The 20,013-nt window shown below is 42.5% G+C and overlaps 2 protein-coding genes across 2 annotated transcripts in view; both read left to right on the top strand.

Moving 5' to 3' along the window:
• The window catches only part of nup42 (nucleoporin 42), a 58,136-nt gene extending 56,761 nt beyond the window's left edge, over window positions 1-1,375 (top strand). The window contains exons 7-8 of the mRNA XM_060887505.1: window positions 128-362; window positions 623-1,375. Coding sequence (XP_060743488.1) covers window positions 128-362; window positions 623-1,047 — 660 coding nt within the window. The 3' untranslated portion in view covers window positions 1,048-1,375. The remainder of the gene's footprint in view (window positions 1-127; window positions 363-622) is intronic.
• Window positions 1,376-2,574: 1,199 nt separating this feature from the next.
• Window positions 2,575-18,463, top strand: tert (telomerase reverse transcriptase). Its single transcript, XM_060887089.1, has 16 exons — window positions 2,575-2,893; window positions 7,047-8,265; window positions 8,496-8,682; window positions 8,783-8,936; window positions 10,515-10,667; window positions 10,750-10,911; window positions 11,020-11,109; window positions 11,741-11,823; window positions 11,989-12,105; window positions 12,262-12,333; window positions 12,651-12,836; window positions 12,913-13,039; window positions 13,132-13,193; window positions 14,155-14,279; window positions 14,926-15,048; window positions 17,306-18,463. Exons 1-16 carry the CDS (start codon window positions 2,678-2,680, stop codon window positions 17,407-17,409), a joined length of 3,180 nt encoding a protein of 1,059 aa, XP_060743072.1. The 5' UTR covers window positions 2,575-2,677; the 3' UTR covers window positions 17,410-18,463.
• The last annotated feature ends 1,550 nt before the right edge of the window (window positions 18,464-20,013 follow it).

The raw sequence follows: 20,013 nt of genomic DNA, 5'->3' as shown, positions 1-20,013 counted from the left end.
ACACAATACCTCACATTGACACCTGCTCTGTGAGCCTGTGATTTCAGCTTCCTTTAAATTGTCTGTGTTAGTGTTTAAGCTGTGTGGATGGACACGTGTTTATGGTTCAGTGTGTTGGTTTCCACAGATAGCAGAGTTGAGCAATCCAGGAGCACAGACCCCCTCAGGTGGAGAACTGTTCAGTTCATCATCTTCATCATCATCTGGATTCGGCGCTTCAACAACATCTGGATTTGGCGCTCCAACAACATCTGGATTTGGCGCTCCAACAACATCTGGATTTGGCGCTCCAACAACATCTGGATTTGGCGCTCCAACAACATCTGGATTTGGCTCATCTTCATCTGGGTTCCGAGAAGGAGGTAGTCTGTGTGAACTGTAAACCCTAATAACCCTGAATGTAATCAGACAGAAAGTCTGTATGTAATTAGCACTGTAGCCAATCAGACCGCTGTTCCTGCCCGTAACGCCACTGAATCAGACCGCTGTTCATACCCCAGTTCCACTGTAACCAATCAGACCTCAGTTCCCTCCCTAATGCCCCTGTAGTAAAAAAAGAATGCAGTTTTAGTTTTTAAATAGAACAAATTAACATATTAAAGCTTGTTTCTTTTATTCTCAGGATTTGGCTCAAGTGCTCAGAGTAGTGCTGCTGGATTTAGCTTCTCGGGGTCTAATCCCGGGTTTGGCTCATCTGGGAGCCAGCCAGGTTCATCCCAGTTTGGCTCATCAGCTCCTTCAGCCTCCACCTTCTCCTTCGCTGATCCTGCAGGAGCGACAGCGAGTAAAAGCTCCGCAGCAGGGTTCAGCTTCTCCTCTGCATCTGCAGGAGGCTTCGGCGGCTCGTCCACTGCTCCTGGTGGTGGAGGTTTTGATGGTGGAGCGAGTGTGACTGGGAGTGCAGGGGACAGGAAGAGTGGAGGAGACAGCCTGTACACTCCTCTGAGTGAACTCACACCAGATGAGCTCCGAGAGTTCACTGCTAAACGATTCACACTGGGACAGATTCCTCTCAGACCACCGCCCGCTGAGCTGCTCACTGTCTGATATTTGTTTAGACAAATCTGACTTCAGTCTGACTTCAGGCCCAGAGGAAATATGGACTAGAGGATTTGTGGACATTTTAGAGCAGTTTTAAAATAAATACTGTATATAAGATGTTGATGTGAAGATCTGTGTTTTCTTGGTCTTATCTTCCTCTTCCTCTGGTGTTCTTTAGTCATTATAGCAACCGGTCAATCAGCAGCTTAATTAGTGTCCAACTCCGAGGTTTGGCTTGAATTTGGCTGGTAAGATGTTTAATGGTATTAATTCATGATGAATCAGTTGTACATCATGGGAGAAGTAGGTAGTAAAACAGTGACATGCATAACAAGTGTGTGTTCATTTGTTTATTCCTTTGAATCAGCTGTTTAGATAAGTTCAGGTTTAGGTTCAAGTTTATTAAAGATGACCTTAAGTCCACATTCAGCACAGGACTTATAAACTCCTCATCAGAAACATTCTCTGTATAAACTGTGTGTTTAATGAGAGCTCAGACACATCCTGGTCAGGTCAGCAGTCTGCAGTGATGATGAGGATGATGGAGTGACTGTAGAAGGTGACAACAGGGCTCTCGAGGGCCCCCCCCCCCCCCCCCCCCCAAAAGAAAAAAAAAAAAACAATAATGGGGGAGTTGTTGTTTGCTAAGGATCACTGACCGCAATTTAACCAAATACAAAATGTTTGTTTAATTTCCATTTTTTAATTTGTGATTTGTGTGTGTGTGAGAGAGAGAGAGAGAGAGAGAGAGAGATTGACTGGTGGTGTTTATTGTAAGTGTTTATTACCTTTTTAGACCCCTTTATCATGTGTAATGTTGCTCCCATATAAAACAGTTCAGCACAAGCCCAGACATTTATAGGGACATGATTGAGGACAATGTCCCGTCCAGAGACAAACTGTTTCGTGTTGATGTTTTGTTCAAACCCACCATCAAAATACCCTCACTAATGAATGTGTGTTTATTTCATTGGTTGTTGTGTTAAATCTTACCCAGATACAATAGTGCTGTTTTCTGATTGGCTGTTGTGTAGCCTCTTGTTTTGATTGGCTGATAAGTGTCAGGCTCGACTAAGAGCTCCAGTGGAGACGCACTTGGTTCCTGCCCGGTTCCATAGAGACAGCAGTGTGGACTGATATGTTTTGGGTGATGCGACTTATTAAATATATGATAAATAGTCCGGTTTTCTGCGTGACAAATACGATGTGTGACGGGATCGTGACAAAAGACTGACATGAGGGACTGTCACTCTCAATGCGTCACACTTGACAACTCTTTGACAAGTCATTTAATATATTAATACAGGATAAATCACCAAAATATTCCAATCATGTTCAACTTTAAAATTAAAACAAGAACATCTCAAAGATTTGCTGTGTTTTGGGTGTCTTATGACATCAGGGCAAAAGCTCAGGAACAACAGCCTTTATTTCAGGGTCGTTATAAGACCATGTGAAATTCGGGCGCTGCTCCTTTAAGAATTCTGAAGCGTTCCACCAATCACAGCGCTGTTTCACACTGTGGAGGGAAGACTGAGGAACACGTGGGTCCGTTGTATGGGATTATAAAACCTTTTTAAAACTATTTTACAATAGTTCCGTTTATTTAGTGTCTGTGAAAGGAAACGTGAATAAAATGACGGATTACAGTTTGACACGTGTGATGGACGTCCTGAGGGGTTTGTACGGGCGCGTGCAGACGTTAGAGGAGTTTAGTGACAGTGTAAAGTTTAGTAATGGACAGAAACCAGCTCTACTTCAGGAGTGTGATTCAGTTAGGTATAAAGTACTGACTCGGGGTCTGATAGTGTGTGTAGAGTCTCCTGTTACACACTGTCCCAGCTCTGCACAGGTATACACACACACACATACACATATATACACACACACACACATATACACACACACACACACACGCATGTATAATGTAAACCAGCTCTACTGCAGGAGTGTGATTCAGTTAGGTATAAAGTACTGACTCGGGGTCTGATAGTGTGTGTAGAGTCTCCTGTTACACACTGTCCCAGCTCTGCACAGGTATACACACACACACATACACATATATACACACACACACATATATACACACACACACACACACACACACACATACACACACACACACACACACACACGCATGTATAATGTAAACCAGCTCTACTGCAGGAGTGTGATTCAGTTAGGTATAAAGTACTGACTCGGGGTCTGATAGTGTGTGTAGAGTCTCCTGTTACACACTGTCCCAGCTCTGCACAGGTATACACACACACATACACATATATATACACACACACACACACACACACACACATATACACACACACACACACACGCATGTATAATGTAAACCAGCTCTACTGCAGGAGTGTGATTCAGTTAGGTATAAAGTACTGACTCGGGGTCTGATAGTGTGTGTAGAGTCTCCTGTTACACACTGTCCCAGCTCTGCACAGGTATACACACACACACATATATACACACACACACACACACATACACACACATATACACACACGTACATATACACACACATACACACACACGTATAAACACACACACAAGTATGTGGTAGGATGTGGGGGATGTGGTAGCTCAGTGGTTAAGGTGTTAAGGTCATGGGTTCAACCCTCATGTCCACCAAGCTGCCACTGCCCTTAACCCTCAGTTGTAAGTCACTCTGGATAAGAGTGTCTGCTAAATGCCATAAATGTATATACACACACACACACACAGACAAACACAGGTATGTATACACATACACACAGGGGTGTATACATACATACACACACACACACACACACACACACACACACACAGCCAAACACAGGTATGTATACACATACACGCAGGTGTATACATACATACACACACACACACAGACAAACACAGGTATGTATACACATACACACAGGGGTGTATAAATACATACACACACACACACACACACACACACACACAGACAAACACAGGTATGTATACACATACACACAGGGGTGTATACATACATACACACACACACACACACAGACAAACACAGGTATGTATACACATACACACAGGGGTGTATACATACATACACACACACACACACAGCCAAACACAGGTATGTATACACATACACGCGGGTGTATACATACATACACACACACACACAGACAAACACAGGTATGTATACACATACACACAGGGGTGTATAAATACATACACACACATATACACAGACAAACACAGGTATGTATACACATACACACAGGGGTGTATACATACATACACACACACACACACACACACACAGGTATGTATACACATACACACAGGGGTGTATACATACATACACACACACACACACACACACACACAGCCAAACACAGGTATGTATACACATACACGCGGGTGTATACATACATACACACACACACACACAGACAAACACAGGTATGTATACACATACACACAGGGGTGTATAAATACATACACACACATATACACAGACAAACACAGGTATGTATACACATACACACAGGGGTGTATACATACATACACACACACACACACACACACACACACACAGCCAAACACAGGTATGTATACACATACACGCGGGTGTATACATACATACACACACACACACAGACAAACACAGGTATGTATACACATACACACAGGGGTGTATAAATACATACACACACATATACACAGACAAACACAGGTATGTATACACATACACACAGGGGTGTATACATACATACACACACACACACACACACACACACAGCCAAACACAGGTATGTATACACATACACGCGGGTGTATACATACATACACACACACACACAGACAAACACAGGTATGTATACACATACACACAGGGGTGTATAAATACATACACACACACACAGACAAACACAGGTATGTATACACATACACACAGGGGTGTATACATACATACACACACACACACACACACACACACAGCCAAACACAGGTATGTATACACATACACGCGGGTGTATACATACATACACACACACACACAGACAAACACAGGTATGTATACACATACACACAGGGGTGTATACATACATACACACACATATACACAGACAAACACAGGTATGTATACACATACACACAGGGGTGTATACATACATACACACACACACACACACACACACACAGCCAAACACAGGTATGTATACACATACACGCGGGTGTATACATACATACACACACACACACACAGACAAACACAGGTATGTATACACATACACACAGGTGTATAAATACATACACACACATATACACAGACAAACACAGGTATGTATACACATACACACAGGGGTGTATACATACATACACACACACACACACACACACACACACACACAGCCAAACACAGGTATGTATACACATACACACAGGGGTGTATACATACATACACACACACACACACACACACACACACAGCCAAACACAGGTATGTATACACATACACGCGGGTGTATACATACATACACACACACACACAGACAAACACAGGTATGTATACACATACACACAGGGGTGTATAAATACATACACACACACACAGACAAACACAGGTATGTACACACACATACTATGAGAATAGAGAAATTGGAATTTAATACTACAGTTTTAATCAGTGTCACATGACAAACTCTATCTAAACTACTGTATAACTGCAAACCTCTTTAACATTTGTTATTAGAGCAAGTAGCTAATTTTCACTGTAGTCCAGAAACGTACAACAAACCCTAACATACTAAGATTATTAATAATAATGTTGATAAATACAGCACCACCATCCCATTTTTAGCCTTTTTATAGACTTTAGTGATTCAGTCTTGTGGTCATTCTGATCTTTTTATGTTTTCCACATTTTAGTTCAAAGCGTCTGTGAAAAATGATTAATTTAATAAATAAGCTCAGCAAAATCAACAAAACCATCAAACATCAGCTGAGCGAATGTGTAGAGTGTAATAACCAGCAGGAAAATCACCTGTTATAATTAACAAGTTTAGTAAATTAAGTATATGTAGTTTTACTCTCACTGCTTCCTGATCCTAATGTTTTCTTTATCAAACATTAATTAGTTATATTTAGACGAATGATACCATTTATGATGACATCAGGGAATGCACATAAATTGTAGTTAAATAAGTAAATGAAGTGAAAACCTCCTACATTTTTATTTATTGAAACAACTATTATTTATTTTGTTTTATTTATTTTCTTATTTTGATTTTTAAAATCTTAGAAAATTGCTTTAATAATTGTTTTATATTACTTTAAAATCACTTTGAGCTGCAGTTAAATGTTATTAAATTACAGTATTAATTACTAATTGGAATTGTATGGAGTTTGTGAAATTAAAGGTGGGGTCTCCGATGTTTGAGAAATGCTTCAGAAAACTGAGTCGGGACGACAAACTAAACAAAAATCAAAACGAATGTGTAGCCGATGAGCAGAAAGGGGCGGGGCTTGTCAATATGGGCGGAGAGAGTGTTCAGTGCGCATGTGTGACATTAACAGAAAGCGGTTTTAACATTGACATGGAGGATAAAAACAAAGAAAGAAAGAGAAGAAAGACTTATGATAAGGTAAGAAGTAGGACGTGTTAATATAGGATCAGCTTTCCAGCGCTGGAGAGAACTGAAGGAGCAGGAAGTTGGTCACATATTCACAGATTGGAGTTTCCTGAGTCAATAACTCCTGAGCTAAACGCTCCAATCTGTGAATATGCACAAGTGCGCACTGAACACTCTCTCCGCCCATATTGACAAGACCTGCCCCTTTCTGCTCATTGGCTACACGTTTGTTTTGATGTTTGTTTTGTTTGGTGGACCGACGCAGTTTTCAGAAGCATTTCTCAAATATCGGAGACCTCACCTTAAAGCCTGTATGATTTTCTTGTCACTAGTTAACCTTTGATTAAATTTTGTCTAAACGTAACACACATGATGAACCCCTGCTCTTCCCCACAGCTGGGCTCTCTGCCTGAGGTGCTAGCATTTGTCTTGAACCGCATGAAGATGAAGAAGAAGAGAAACGTTCTAAGTTTCGGTTACCGCTTCAGCACCGGTCGGACCGACTCGGACCCTTTCAAGTTCCACGGCTCCATTTCTCAAAGCGCTGCATTCATCTGTGGTAGTGAAGCCTGGGCAAAAATCAATCAACGGCTGGGAACTGACCTCACCCAGTACCTGCTGACTCACTGTGCCATCTTTACCACAGCACCCCCTACCTGCCTGGTGCAGCTCTGTGGCGTTCCTGTGTACGATTTAGTACCTGTACACACCTGGTCTGGATTCTTCCTCAACTCCTGTAACAAAACTGACACGTTGAACAGGAACCGACGGATTGGCATAAAAAAAGAGACTGGCATGAGGAAAGGAGAGAAAAGCAAATGGAAACGTCAGGTGAATGCTAAAAACACTAAAAAGAGAAGGAGAGAAGAAGGAAAAAAAGAAGAGGAGAACATCAAGGAGAGTAACCCTGCAAAGAAAAGACATATTGAAGTCATAAAGCAAGATAGTGATGTGGAAAGGTCCTGTATCAATAAAAGTGTTTGTCCAGGTCAATCAGAGACACCTGAGATTAGCCCTGCTCCCAAACATGGCCTCTTCAGTTGGAAGCCGTGTGACCAACCCCCACCTCGCCCATCTCACTGTTTCATAAGTGTATTGAACATGCTCTACGGTGGCCGCGGCATGAAGGGCTTCCCACTGAACAGGAAGTTGCGGGGCCAAGTGGGTGGAGCCAGAAGGATGCTAGGTGCAGATGTAGTCAGGATGGTATTTCGTCTCAAGGACAAGGCCAAGCTGTCAGGGTCATCATCACAAAACCAAAAGCTACCTAAGCGTTTTTTTGCCATGGTCCCAATCTTCACTTTGCTGTTGCGGCGTCACAGGAAGTGCCATTACGTTCACTTCCTGTCTCAGAAGTGTGCAACTAGTGAAGGCAAAGGGGACATGGCGTCTCTTTTGTCTTCTCATTGCTCATCCTACAGAGTGTATCTGTTCGTGAGGGCGTGTGTGCGCTTTGTTATTCCAGATGAACTCTGGGGTTCTCAGCACAACATGATGCACTTCCTGTCCAGAGTGAAGCACTTCCTGCGACTGGGGAAGTTTGAAAAACTGTCATTGGCTCAGATCATGTGGAAGATCAGAGTGAGTGACTGCCGTTGGCTGGGGCATAAAAAAAGTGAGTCCTCAAAGGCGTTTTGGTATTTGAAACATAAGAGATCGATAGCGATGTGACGGTAACGTTATAATTAATATGTTTATCTGTAGCTGTTATTTGTCTGTATTCTAACACTCAGCAAACCAACATCACATTATTCATGATTTAGCTACTGGGAATTTATCTTACTTCAAATCTAAAGTTCTGTCTGAAGAAGCCTTACAGACGTCATTCTCTTGTCTGTCCTGCAGGTCAGTGCCCGAGTGAGCATCGTTACAGGGAGTGGATTTTTGGACAGTTTCTGCTCTGGGTGCTTAAGGACTTTGTGATCGGTCTTGTTAAGTCTTTATTTTATGTCACAGAGAGTGTTGGCAATAAGCATGTGCTGAGATTCTACAGAAGACACATCTGGACCACACTACAGGACCAGGCCTTCAGGTACAGTTCTATCATCACTAGACTTGCAGTCGTTTTATTTTATATATAAATATAGTTTGATGCAGCGATGATTAAAACTATAACGTAGGTGTACTTTTAGGGAGCATCTCATTAAAGGCCAATGGGAAGAGCTGAGTCCTGCAGAAGTAGCATCACTACCCAAGAACTCTGTAACATCCCGCATTAGATTTATCCCAAAATCTAATGGTATGCGTCCAATCACACGCTTAATCAGAAGTGCAGCAGCGATGCAGGTGTGTAACACTAATGTGTGTGTTTTAGTATTCTAATGTGTGTGTGTGGTTCAGTATTCTAACGTATGTGTGCGTGATTCAGTATTGTGTGGGGTTCAGTGTTCTCTGTGTGTGGTTCAGTACTCTGTGTGTGTGTGTGTGTGTGTGGTTCAGTACTCTGTGTGTGTGGTTCAGTACTCTGTGTGTGTGGTGTTCAGTACTCTGTGTGTGTGTGGTTCAGTACTCTGTGTGTGTGTGTGGTTCAGTACTCTGTGTGTGTGTGTGGTTCAGTACTCTGTGTGTGTGTGTGTGTGGTTCAGTACTCTGTGTGTGTGTGTGTGGTTCAGTACTCTGTGTGTGTGTGTGTGTGTGTGGTTCAGTACTCTGTGTGTGTGTCTGTGTGTGGTTCAGTACTCTGTGTGTGTGTCTGTGTGTGGTTCAGTACTCTGTGTGTGTGTCTGTGTGTGGTTCAGTACTCTGTGTGTGGTTCAGTACTCTGTGTGTGTGGTTCAGTACTCTGTGTGTGTGGTTCAGTACTCTGTGTGTGTGTGTGTGGTTCAGTACTCTGTGTGTGTGTGTGTGGTTCAGTACTCTGTGTGTGTGTGTGGTTCAGTACTCTGTGTGTGTGTGTGGTTCAGTACTCTGTGTGTGTGTGTGGTTCAGTACTCTGTGTGTGTGTGTGGTTCAGTACTGTGTGTGTGTGGTTCAGTACTCTGTGTGTGTGGTTCAGTACTCTGTGTGTGTGTGTGTGTGTGTGTGTGTGTGTGTGTGTGGTTCAGTACTCTGTGTGTGTGTGTATGTGTGTGGTTCAGTACTCTGTGTGTGTGTGGTTCAGTACTCTGTGTGTGTGTGTGGTTCGGTACTCTGTGTGTGTGTGTATGTGTGTGGTTCAGTACTCTGTGTGTGTGTGGTTCAGTACTCTGTGTGTGTGTGTGGTTCAGTACTCTGTGTGTGTGTGTGTGGTTCAGTACTCTGTGTGTGTGTGTGGTTCAGTACTCTGTGTGTGTGTGTGTGGTTCAGTACTGTGTGTGTGTGTGTGTGTGGTTCAGTACTCTGTGTGTGTGTGTGTGTGTGTGTGGTTCAGTACTCTGTGTGTGTGGTTCAGTACTCTGTGTGTGTGTGGTTCAGTACTCTGTGTGTGTGTGTGGTTCAGTACTCTGTGTGTGTGGTTCAGTACTCTGTGTGTGTGGTTCAGTACTCTGTGTGTGTGTGTGTGTGGTTCAGTACTCTGTGTGTGTGTGTGTGGTTCAGTACTCTGTGTGTGTGTGTGTGGTTCAGTACTCTGTGTGTGTGTGTGTGGTTCAGTACTCTGTGTGTGTGTGTGTGGTTCAGTACTCTGTGTGTGTGTGTGTGTGTGTGTGTGGTTCAGTACTCTGTGTGTGTGTGTGGGTGGTTCAGTACTCTGTGTGTGTGTGTGGGTGGTTCAGTACTCTGTGTGTGTGTGTGGTTCAGTACTCTGTGTGTGTGTGTGTGTGGTTCAGTACTCTGTGTGTGTGTGTGGTTCAGTACTCTGTGTGTGTGTGTGTGTGTGGTTCAGTACTCTGTGTGTGTGTGTGTGTGTGTGGTTCAGTACAGCAGTTAAGTAGTTTGCCTGTGCAGTTCCAGAGTTCAGTACGCGATCTTCAGAACGTGTTGAGTGTGTGTGTTCGAGAGCGGCCGACTCTGCTCGGCTCGACCGTGTGGGGACGACAGGATATTCACAGAGTGCTGAGATCCATTACTCACACACACACTCCGCTGTACTTTGTTAAGGTACATGATCCTATTTTTAGCATTTTCATAGACTTTAGTGATTCAATCTTGTGGTCATTCTGATGTCTTTTTGGTTGTGCAGGTGGACGTCAGTGGGGCGTACGATAGTCTCCCCCACTCAAAGCTGTTAGAGGTGGTGCAAGATGTTCTCAAGCCAATGGAGGAGAACCGATTCTCTCTGAGACACTATGCTAAAGTGTGTACTAACTCAGAACAGGAGATCAAGAAACACTTCTGTACCAGGGTATACACACACACACACAAACACACACACACACACACACACACACTTCTCTCATATCATACTGTGCTGTCAGGTACATGACCTCTTTGTGCTATCTTCCTGATAAAGGCTGAAGCTTGTGAATCGTTGAACATGAAGGGTTTTGTAATAGAGGAGCAGAACAACGGAAAGCTCCGTGATGCCATTTTAGTGGAGAAGGTTTGTGACCAAACAAAACCACATCACACATTTTATCTTCTTCTGTGATTCTGTGTCTGTTTAAGGCTCATATACTTCTGCTTTAGTACATTTTTGATCAATGCACTTGTAGTTAAAGCAACCAGAAGATGTCTTCTGAAGAACAGAACCAGAGTCCGAGTGACCTGGTTGAAGATAAACGGTCTACCTGAGTATTAATAATAATGGGTGGTAACTGTTGACATCAGAGACTGGTTTTGTCTGGTGGCCTTTACAGTGACCTTCATTTGGTTTGGTGGAGAAAGCTGGTTTTGAGCTTGGGAGAGGTTCAGAAAACTGACTCATGGTCCTTTTATCCAAAGTCTAAAGTTCCGAAGTCTGGAACGTTCAGATTTTGTTTTACCGATCAGTGGTGTTCTCCAAATCATGAACCGAAGCTCAGTGCTGTACTCTAGATGGAGGTGGTTTAAAAGATTTTGCAGATACTTCCAGTTGAGGAGTTACTTTATTTTGACTTTACTTTTACTGCATGGAACATGAGAGAACCAGGGAACCGGTTCACTGCCTGCTTGTCGAAAGGTGAGACACTGAGAGAAGGACAATGAAATGAATTTGCATGAATGCCTAATAACCTATCCTGTGTCTTCATCAGCTCTCTGTGGAAGTTATGGGCTCAGATGTGTTTCGGTTCTTCAAGCATATGCTGAGCAACTACATCATCCAGTATGACAAGAAGTATGTTTTCATCCCAGACAACCCAGGTCTCTCTGATCAATGGTTCTTGTAGATCCTGGACTCATGTATACACATCATACCTCTTACCCATAATGCACTCCAACACAGCCTAGAATTTATTCTAGCTACACCACACTGAAATGTGTTTTTGTGCGTGTGGTGTAGGCTGTTCCGGCAGGTGTGTGGTGTTCCTCAGGGTTCAGCTGTCTCCACCATGCTGTGTAATTTGTGTTATGGCCACATGGAGAACTGCATGCTGAAGAACGTCAGAGAGAAAGGAGGGTTAGTGTCGACACTATACACCACACTGAGGTGTGTGTGTGTGTGTGTGTGTGTGTGTGTATATATATCACTCTGCTATAGACAATGACATCAACCTAAAGTGTGTGTGTATATATGTATTTGTGTGTATATATCTGTGTGTGTGTGTGTGTGTAGGTATTTAATACGGTTGGTGGATGATTTTCTCCTGATCACTCCCAGACTGAGTAAAGCAGTGGACTTCCTCAGGTACGACTGTGTTACATAATCTAATATGATCTAACTCGATAACATGCAGTGTCTGTGTCATTCTGTCTGTCTGTCATTTTGTCTGTCTGTCATTTTGTCTGTCTGTCTGTCATTTTGTCTGTCTGTCTGTCTGTCTGTCTGTCTGTCATTTTGTCTGTCTGTCTGTCTGTCTGTCATTTTGTCTGTCTGTCTGTCATTTTGTCTGTCTGTCTGTCTGTCATTTTGTCTGTCTGTCTGTCATTTTGTCTGTCTGTCTGTCATTTTGTCTGTCTGTCTGTCTGTCATTTTGTCTGTCATTTTGTCTGTCTGTGTGTCAGGACATTAATGGCAGGTGTTCCAGAGTACGGCTGTGTGATTAACCCTCAGAAGGTGGCAGTGAATTTCCCGGTGAGAGACGAGCTGAAGTGTGAGAAGATGACGGTTTTCCCAGCACACTGCTTGTTCCCATGGTGTGGGCTGCTGGTGGACACCCACTTGCTCCACGTCTACAATGATTACTCCGGGTATCTCTCTAACCACATCTCTTCATCTCATCCATCATCTCAACCAATTTTACACTCTTTATCTCCACCCATTCAGGTATGCTGGCCAATCACTGCGCTACAGCCTGACGTTAGGCTCCGCCCACTCACCTGCTGTGTTTATGCGGAAGAAGCTGCTGATGATCCTCAGGCTGAAATGTGACAGTGTTCTTCTGGACCTTCAGGTGAGTCAGACACACACACACACACACAGAGACGTCTTTATAATATCAAATAAACATTAAATCATGTTTCATTCTTATTTATTCTCTTACAGTTAAACTCCATTGAGGCAGTGTACAAAAACATCTACAAGATTCTCCTGCTGCAGGCCATGAGGTATTACACCACACCACACCACACCACTCCACTCCACACCACTATCATTATTAGCTTGATAATGATAATCAGATGATATTTTGCATAATTCAAAAATGTGTTTGTAATTTTCTTTACATTGAACAATGTACTTTTTACATTGTACCAACTTCCTTTTAAAATATCAATCGGATACTTGAAAATTTTGTTCAAGTAAGAACAATAAAGAGTCCAACTGTAATGTGCAGGGAATCTGAATTCCTGTAGATTCTTGAAATAGTTGCAAAAAGCCTGGTGTCATCATCATCACCTGCTCCAGTTTCGTGGTCACAGCCTGAGCAGAAGCAGTCTTTCTGTCTCCGTCACCATGTGTTCTGCCGTCACTGTTGTCCTAATGGCTGTGACCTTGTCTTTATTATTGTAGCACTTTTTGCAGTGGAGTCGTGTGGATGATCGACTCAGCAGCTCGTCGACTCCACAACGGTTTGTTTAAGTTTTTTAGCTAGGTCTGTGTCCTCCGACTTCACCGCCAGGACCTCCGTGTTGAACAGGTTTTAAGTAAGAAACCGCTACAAGAGCGTGTGTAAAATCTAGCAGAGGACTCAATATTAATATGAAGCCAAAACAAGGAAAGTGAAAGTTATTATTCTGTATTACACTGACTTTAGCGCTGCTGCATGTTGTCATGAAACCACGTGGCCTTTGGCCAACAACCATGTTGTCACCTGTGTGGTCATCTGGAAAGTCAGATGTCTGCAGACTGTAGCTTTGGAGTTCCCAGTTTTTATCAATGAAATGTGAGATAGACGAGTCTGAGGTTCTGCTTGACCACACGCAGAACCACATGTTCATTGCATTGAATGAAATGTTTAATAATATGATTTGGCATATCATTAAAACAACAATTACAATATAATCACACACCCATATGTAGCACAATACATCAGTATCACTCTGTGTGTGTTTGTGTGTTTGTGTTAAGATTTCATGTGTGTGTGAAGAGCTTGCCGTTAGGACAGGGTGTGTGGACAAACCCAATTTTTTTTCTGAAGATGATCTGGAGTATGGTGAAGATTACCAACAAGAGCATGACACACAGCAACTCAGGCAAGACACACACACATACACACACACACAGAGACACACACGTACATACACACACACACAGACACACACACACTCAAACAGAGACACACACACATACACACACACACACACACACACATATACACACTCTGTAATACACAGGTCTTCATTTATTGCCCACATAATAGTAAACATTCTCACTGCTATCGAAGGACAGTCAGTTGCACAATAAAGAAAATCAAAACAATAATGTAAGACTTTAAAAATGTAAACAACACTTAAAAAATAAATGTAAAGCTCTAATTTTAAGTGAAACCGATAGACGTCTTCAGCTAAGTATTACATGTGTCATGGAAGGTGAGAATTCTTTATCACCTTATAGAAAAAAAGTATAACTGTAATTTATAGAGAGGTGCAGTTTAACAGATCAGCTGTGTCCTGTGGCCACCAGGGGGCAGTGTGAGATTGCAGGATAGTAATTCTGGGCCAGAAATCTTTATAACCCTCCAGGGGCAAGTGGTAGAAATGATACACTACTAAAGCCTAGTGCAATACAGTAAGTAAACACACATTCTGCTCAGTCATGTTTAAAATATACAAATATATATACAGTGAGTGTAAGTGTGTGTAATTCAAGAGCCCCCTCCCCCCTCCCTCCCGGTTTTAGGAGTGTGTGTTGACGGTGTGTTGCAGTGTGAAGCCGTACAGTTGTTGTGTTGTTTGGCGTTTGACGTGATCCTGACGCGTCATCGTTCTCTGTACCGCTGCCTCCTCCCTCACATCAACAAAAGTGAGTGGAATTTCACACTGTTATTATTTATCTCCTCATTTCCTCCTCAGTGTGTGTTAGTTTTTCTTCAGTGTTCTTTCCTCTGTTCTTACAGAGAATGCACTTTACTGCAGGTATTTTACAGTAAACTAGTTTCTGAATTCATCAGTGCTCCTGGGGACTGTTTCAGAAAGGAGGTTAAGTGAAAACTCTGAGTAAGTTCACCACCCTGAACTGAGGGAAACTCTGGGTTTTCTGTTTCAGAAAGGGAGGTAAGTTAAACCTGAGAAAGCAGGTTAAGTTAAGCCAGTTTCTGAAAGAGAGGTAACTTATACTCAGAGTCAGTTACCATAGTAACTTACTCTGTGAACCTAACCTGGTCAGGAGCAGGTTTTCTTCAGTAAACCCAGAGTTTCTGTCGGTCTCCTCCCCTTTTTAAAGAGGAAGCGACGTTTAAACACCTCATTCATTGCCCACGTTTCAGTTACGCAGAGAGCAGCAAAGCGAATGTGGGATGTGGTAGATCAGTGGTTAAGGTGTTGGACTACTGATCAGAAGGTCAGGGGTTCAAATCCCAGGTCCTTCAAGCTTTTGTGGACACAATTGGTCAGTTGTATAAATTGAAACATAATATAAGTCACTCTGGGTAAGGGGGTCTGATAAATGCTGTAAATGTAAAATGAATGAAATGACGTGTCCTTTTATGGACGATCCTGTTGATGAAGAGTCTGTATTAATTCTTTTGAGCCCAGAGTGGATTTTTGTCACATCCCTATGCATTTTTATTTGAGCTGTACCGCTTTTCTTTACAGTCAATAAGATCCATAATCTCATCCATCCTTACATCAGCCATCACGTCCGTGCTCTTACATCCGAGTAGATGCTTTGCGTTGCCTTACGTTTCTTTGTGAATTGTAGTTTTGTGTAGAACATCGGGGATGTAGAACATAATAGTAAGGCTACTGATTGCAGAGCGGTCAGGAAAGTGTGTCTCGCTCTTAACTGCTTTCTGACCATTTTTGTGTTTCCTGATAAAATAAAATCCTGTTCTTCCGGTTTCACCTCTGACATTATAACAGTTGGGAATTTACTCTAAAATAGTTCTTAATTACTAACTACAAATTACATCTTCAACCAGTCTAATTAGATTAATGTAATAATTACTATCTCTAGAAAGTATTGGTCTACTTACTAATTTGGTCTATTTACTTATTAATAACTTTCTAAATCCCAACTCAACATCAACCACTTAAACAATAAGGAGAGACAAGAAATAAACAATATACAACTGCATGAATTATCCTTGACTTGAACAAAGTGTGTAACTAGAGGGAGACGTTTACATTAAAAATAGAACTTTTAAAAGTGTGTGTGTATATATACATTTTTAAAATATACCTTTTAAAATTTGATGTTAAATCCACTATTGTTTTATACAGCAGTGTTGCTTTGTTTTTTTAAATACGTGTTCAAATTCTCCATATCGTCGCTGTCGGGCGGAAACCTCGTATGTCCAAATTTGGTCAGTTTCATATTTTTTCACATATCGATGCTATTGGTCAGTCCCCACGTGGGTCTGTTATTTTTACAAGTTATTAACCAATCTAAAGTCTTGAAAATAGCTTGAGCACAAATCTCATAACTCCATTGGACACTTCAACTGTCCACCTCTTCCTCACTCCGTGGGAGAGCTTCACGTCATATTTCTCCTCAAGAAGAGTCGCAACGAATCAACACGTCTTCTGAGGTAAATGTCTTCAAAACACTGGGCTCAAAGAAAAAAAATCTTGACCCCCGCTAGTTCTGGTGCTCGTCTGAGGACAGGAATTTAGCGCAAGACAATCCACTGTAACGTGGACTAAACCCTGTGTACTGCAGATAAGGTACGGCGTTTTTTTAATGTCCTGAAAAATAACGGTTTTGGAGATACGAGGATTCCGTCTGACAGCGACGATATACTTGCATAAGCACTTCCAGTTCTGCTGGCGAGAAATATGAAGACTTGTTTTGTCTGATGCTGTTGCCATGGTGACTCGTTATATCTGCGCTCCATTGATAATGGCTTTTTATAGTTGCGGTGCACGCGCTTAACTCCGAGTCAGTCAGTTAAGAGTTAATAAAACTAACACATTTCAGCTGTTCTGTAACTGAACACTCAGTTTCCCATCTCAGGGTTTGTTAACTCAGAGTTCAAGTTTAAACTCACAGGTGGTTGAACCTCCTTTCTGAAACAGACCCCTGGTGTGATGGTTGTTTAAACACACTGTTTTCTCCACAGGGAGGAGGAGTCTAATGAATACGCTCCGTGGCATCAGACTCGCACGAGTTCTCCAGGCTGCGACTCCCAGAATTCCTCGTGACTTCACCACCATCCGCTTCTGAACCCTCCACAATCACCACCAGGAGCCATATCAAAATAAATCACTGGGTGCTTTTGTAACTAGGATTTATACCATTTTAAATACACTCATCCTTTGTTCTGGTGACTTCTCATCGAACGTGATTGTTTACAGAAATAAGAGTTGTTTGTTTATATTTGCTGGTTGTATAAATGTATAAAAGTGAGCGGGGCTAAACCTGCACTATAAAAATGTAGTGAAATTATACACCAGTCGTGTTACAAACCTCACACAGAAAGGTACTGAATTCTGATAGATTAGATTAGATTAGTATCCTTCGATCACAGTGGTGTAGTCCGGGCCATACGCACGTATACACAGTATGCTTACTTTTTCCACAGGGCTTTTTGCGTATAACGACTTCTATGTCTTAATATTAGCGTGTACCCGCGATAAACCCACTTGTTGTGCTAAAACGTCCATAATTTACCCTCGTCTTTTCTTCCCCTTTAACTGCATCGCATTTTTTAACTCGCGAAACTTCGTTGTAATTGGTTCAATTTTGTTTGAATCCCGCCCCCTTTCCCCGCCCCTTTCCCCACCCCCGACAGCTGTCGTGTACCAACTTCACCGAGTGTTTACAGGAGGAGAGTTTAGTTCATTAACAGAAGCTGGTGTCCTGCTGAAGCACACTTAAGTAAAGTTGGCCGTATATTTACAGATTGGAGTTTCCCGAGTCAATAACTCCTGAACTAAACACTGTCACTACACAAATAACCTCTTTTTCACCGTAGTAATGTAGAGACGCAGCTTTCCGGTGGACAAAATACACGTCTCTATGTACAGACGGCTGAGAGACAGATTCCAAGGGAGCGTCTGTAAAGTGCAAAACCCGAAAAGCGAATACTACAAAAAGTCATTAACTTCAGTGTAATACACTGTACTGTCACCAGCTCACACACACACACATCACTGTAATACACTGTACTGTCACCAGCTCACACACACACATCACTGTAATACACTGTACTGTCACCAGCTCACACATCACTGTAATACACTGTACTGTCACCAGCTCACACACATCACTGTAATACACTGTACTGTCACCAGCTCACACACGTCACTGTAATACACTGTACTGTCACCAGCTCACACACATCACTGTAATACACTGTACTGTCACCAGCTCACACACGTCACTGTAATACACTGTACTGTCACCAGCTCACACACGTCACTGTAATACACTGTACTGTCACCAGCTCACACACATCACTGTAATACACTGTACTGTCACCAGCTCACACACACATCACTGTAATACACTGTACTGTCACCAGCTCACACACGTCACTGTAATACACTGTACTGTCACCAGCTCACACACATCACTGTAATACACTGTACTGTAATACACTGTACTGTCACCAGCTCACACACATCACTGTAATACACTGTACTGTCACCAGCTCACACACATCACTGTAATACACTGTACTGTCACCAGCTCACACACATCACTGTAATACACTGTACTGTCACCAGCTCACACACATCACTGTAATACACTGTACTGTCACCAGCTCACACACATCACTGTAATACACTGTACTGTCACCAGCTCACACACACATCACTGTAATACACTGTACTGTCACCAGCTCACACACACACATCACTGTAATACACTGTACTGTCACCAGCTCACACACACACATCACTGTAATACACTGTACTGTCACCAGCTCACACATCACTGTAATACACTGTACTGTCACCAGCTCACACACATCACTGTAATACACTGTACTGTCACCAGCTCACACACATCACTGTAATACACTGTACTGTAATACACTGTACTGTCACCAGCTCACACACACACATCACTGTAATACACTGTACTGTAATACACTGTACTGTCACCAGCTCACACACATCACTGTAATACACTGTACTGTCACCAGCTCACACACACATCACTGTAATACACTGTACTGTCACCAGCTCACACATCACTGTAATACACTGTACTGTCACCAGCTCACACACATCACTGTAATACACTGTACTGTCACCAGCTCACACACATATCACTGTAATACACTGTACTGTCACCAGCTCACACATCACTGTAATACACTGTACTGTCACCAGCTCACACATCACTGTAATACACTGTACTGTCACCAGCTCACACATCACTGTAATACACTGTACTGTCACCAGCTCACACACATCACTGTAATACACTGTACTGTCACCAGCTCACACACATCACTGTAATACACTGTACTGTCACCAGCTCACACATCACTGTAATACACTGTACTGTCACCAGCTCACACACATCACTGTAATACACTGTACTGTCACCAGCTCACACACATCACTGTAATACACTGTACTGTCACCAGCTCACACATCACTGTAATACACTGTACTGTTACCAGCTCACACACATCACTGTAATACACTGTACTGTCACCAGCTCACACATGTCACTGTAATGCACTGTACTGTCACCAGCTCACACACACACATCACTGTAATACACTGTACTGTTACCAGCTCACACACATCACTGTAATACACTGTACTGTCACCAGCTCACACACATCACTGTAATACACTGTACTGTCAC

The sequence above is a fragment of the Tachysurus vachellii genome, chromosome 14, assembly GCF_030014155.1.
Source record: "Tachysurus vachellii isolate PV-2020 chromosome 14, HZAU_Pvac_v1, whole genome shotgun sequence".
NCBI classification, from domain to species: Eukaryota; Metazoa; Chordata; class Actinopteri; order Siluriformes; family Bagridae; genus Tachysurus; species Tachysurus vachellii.
Note: the sequence above shows the minus strand (reverse complement) of the source record. Positions and strands in the feature narration are given on the sequence as shown.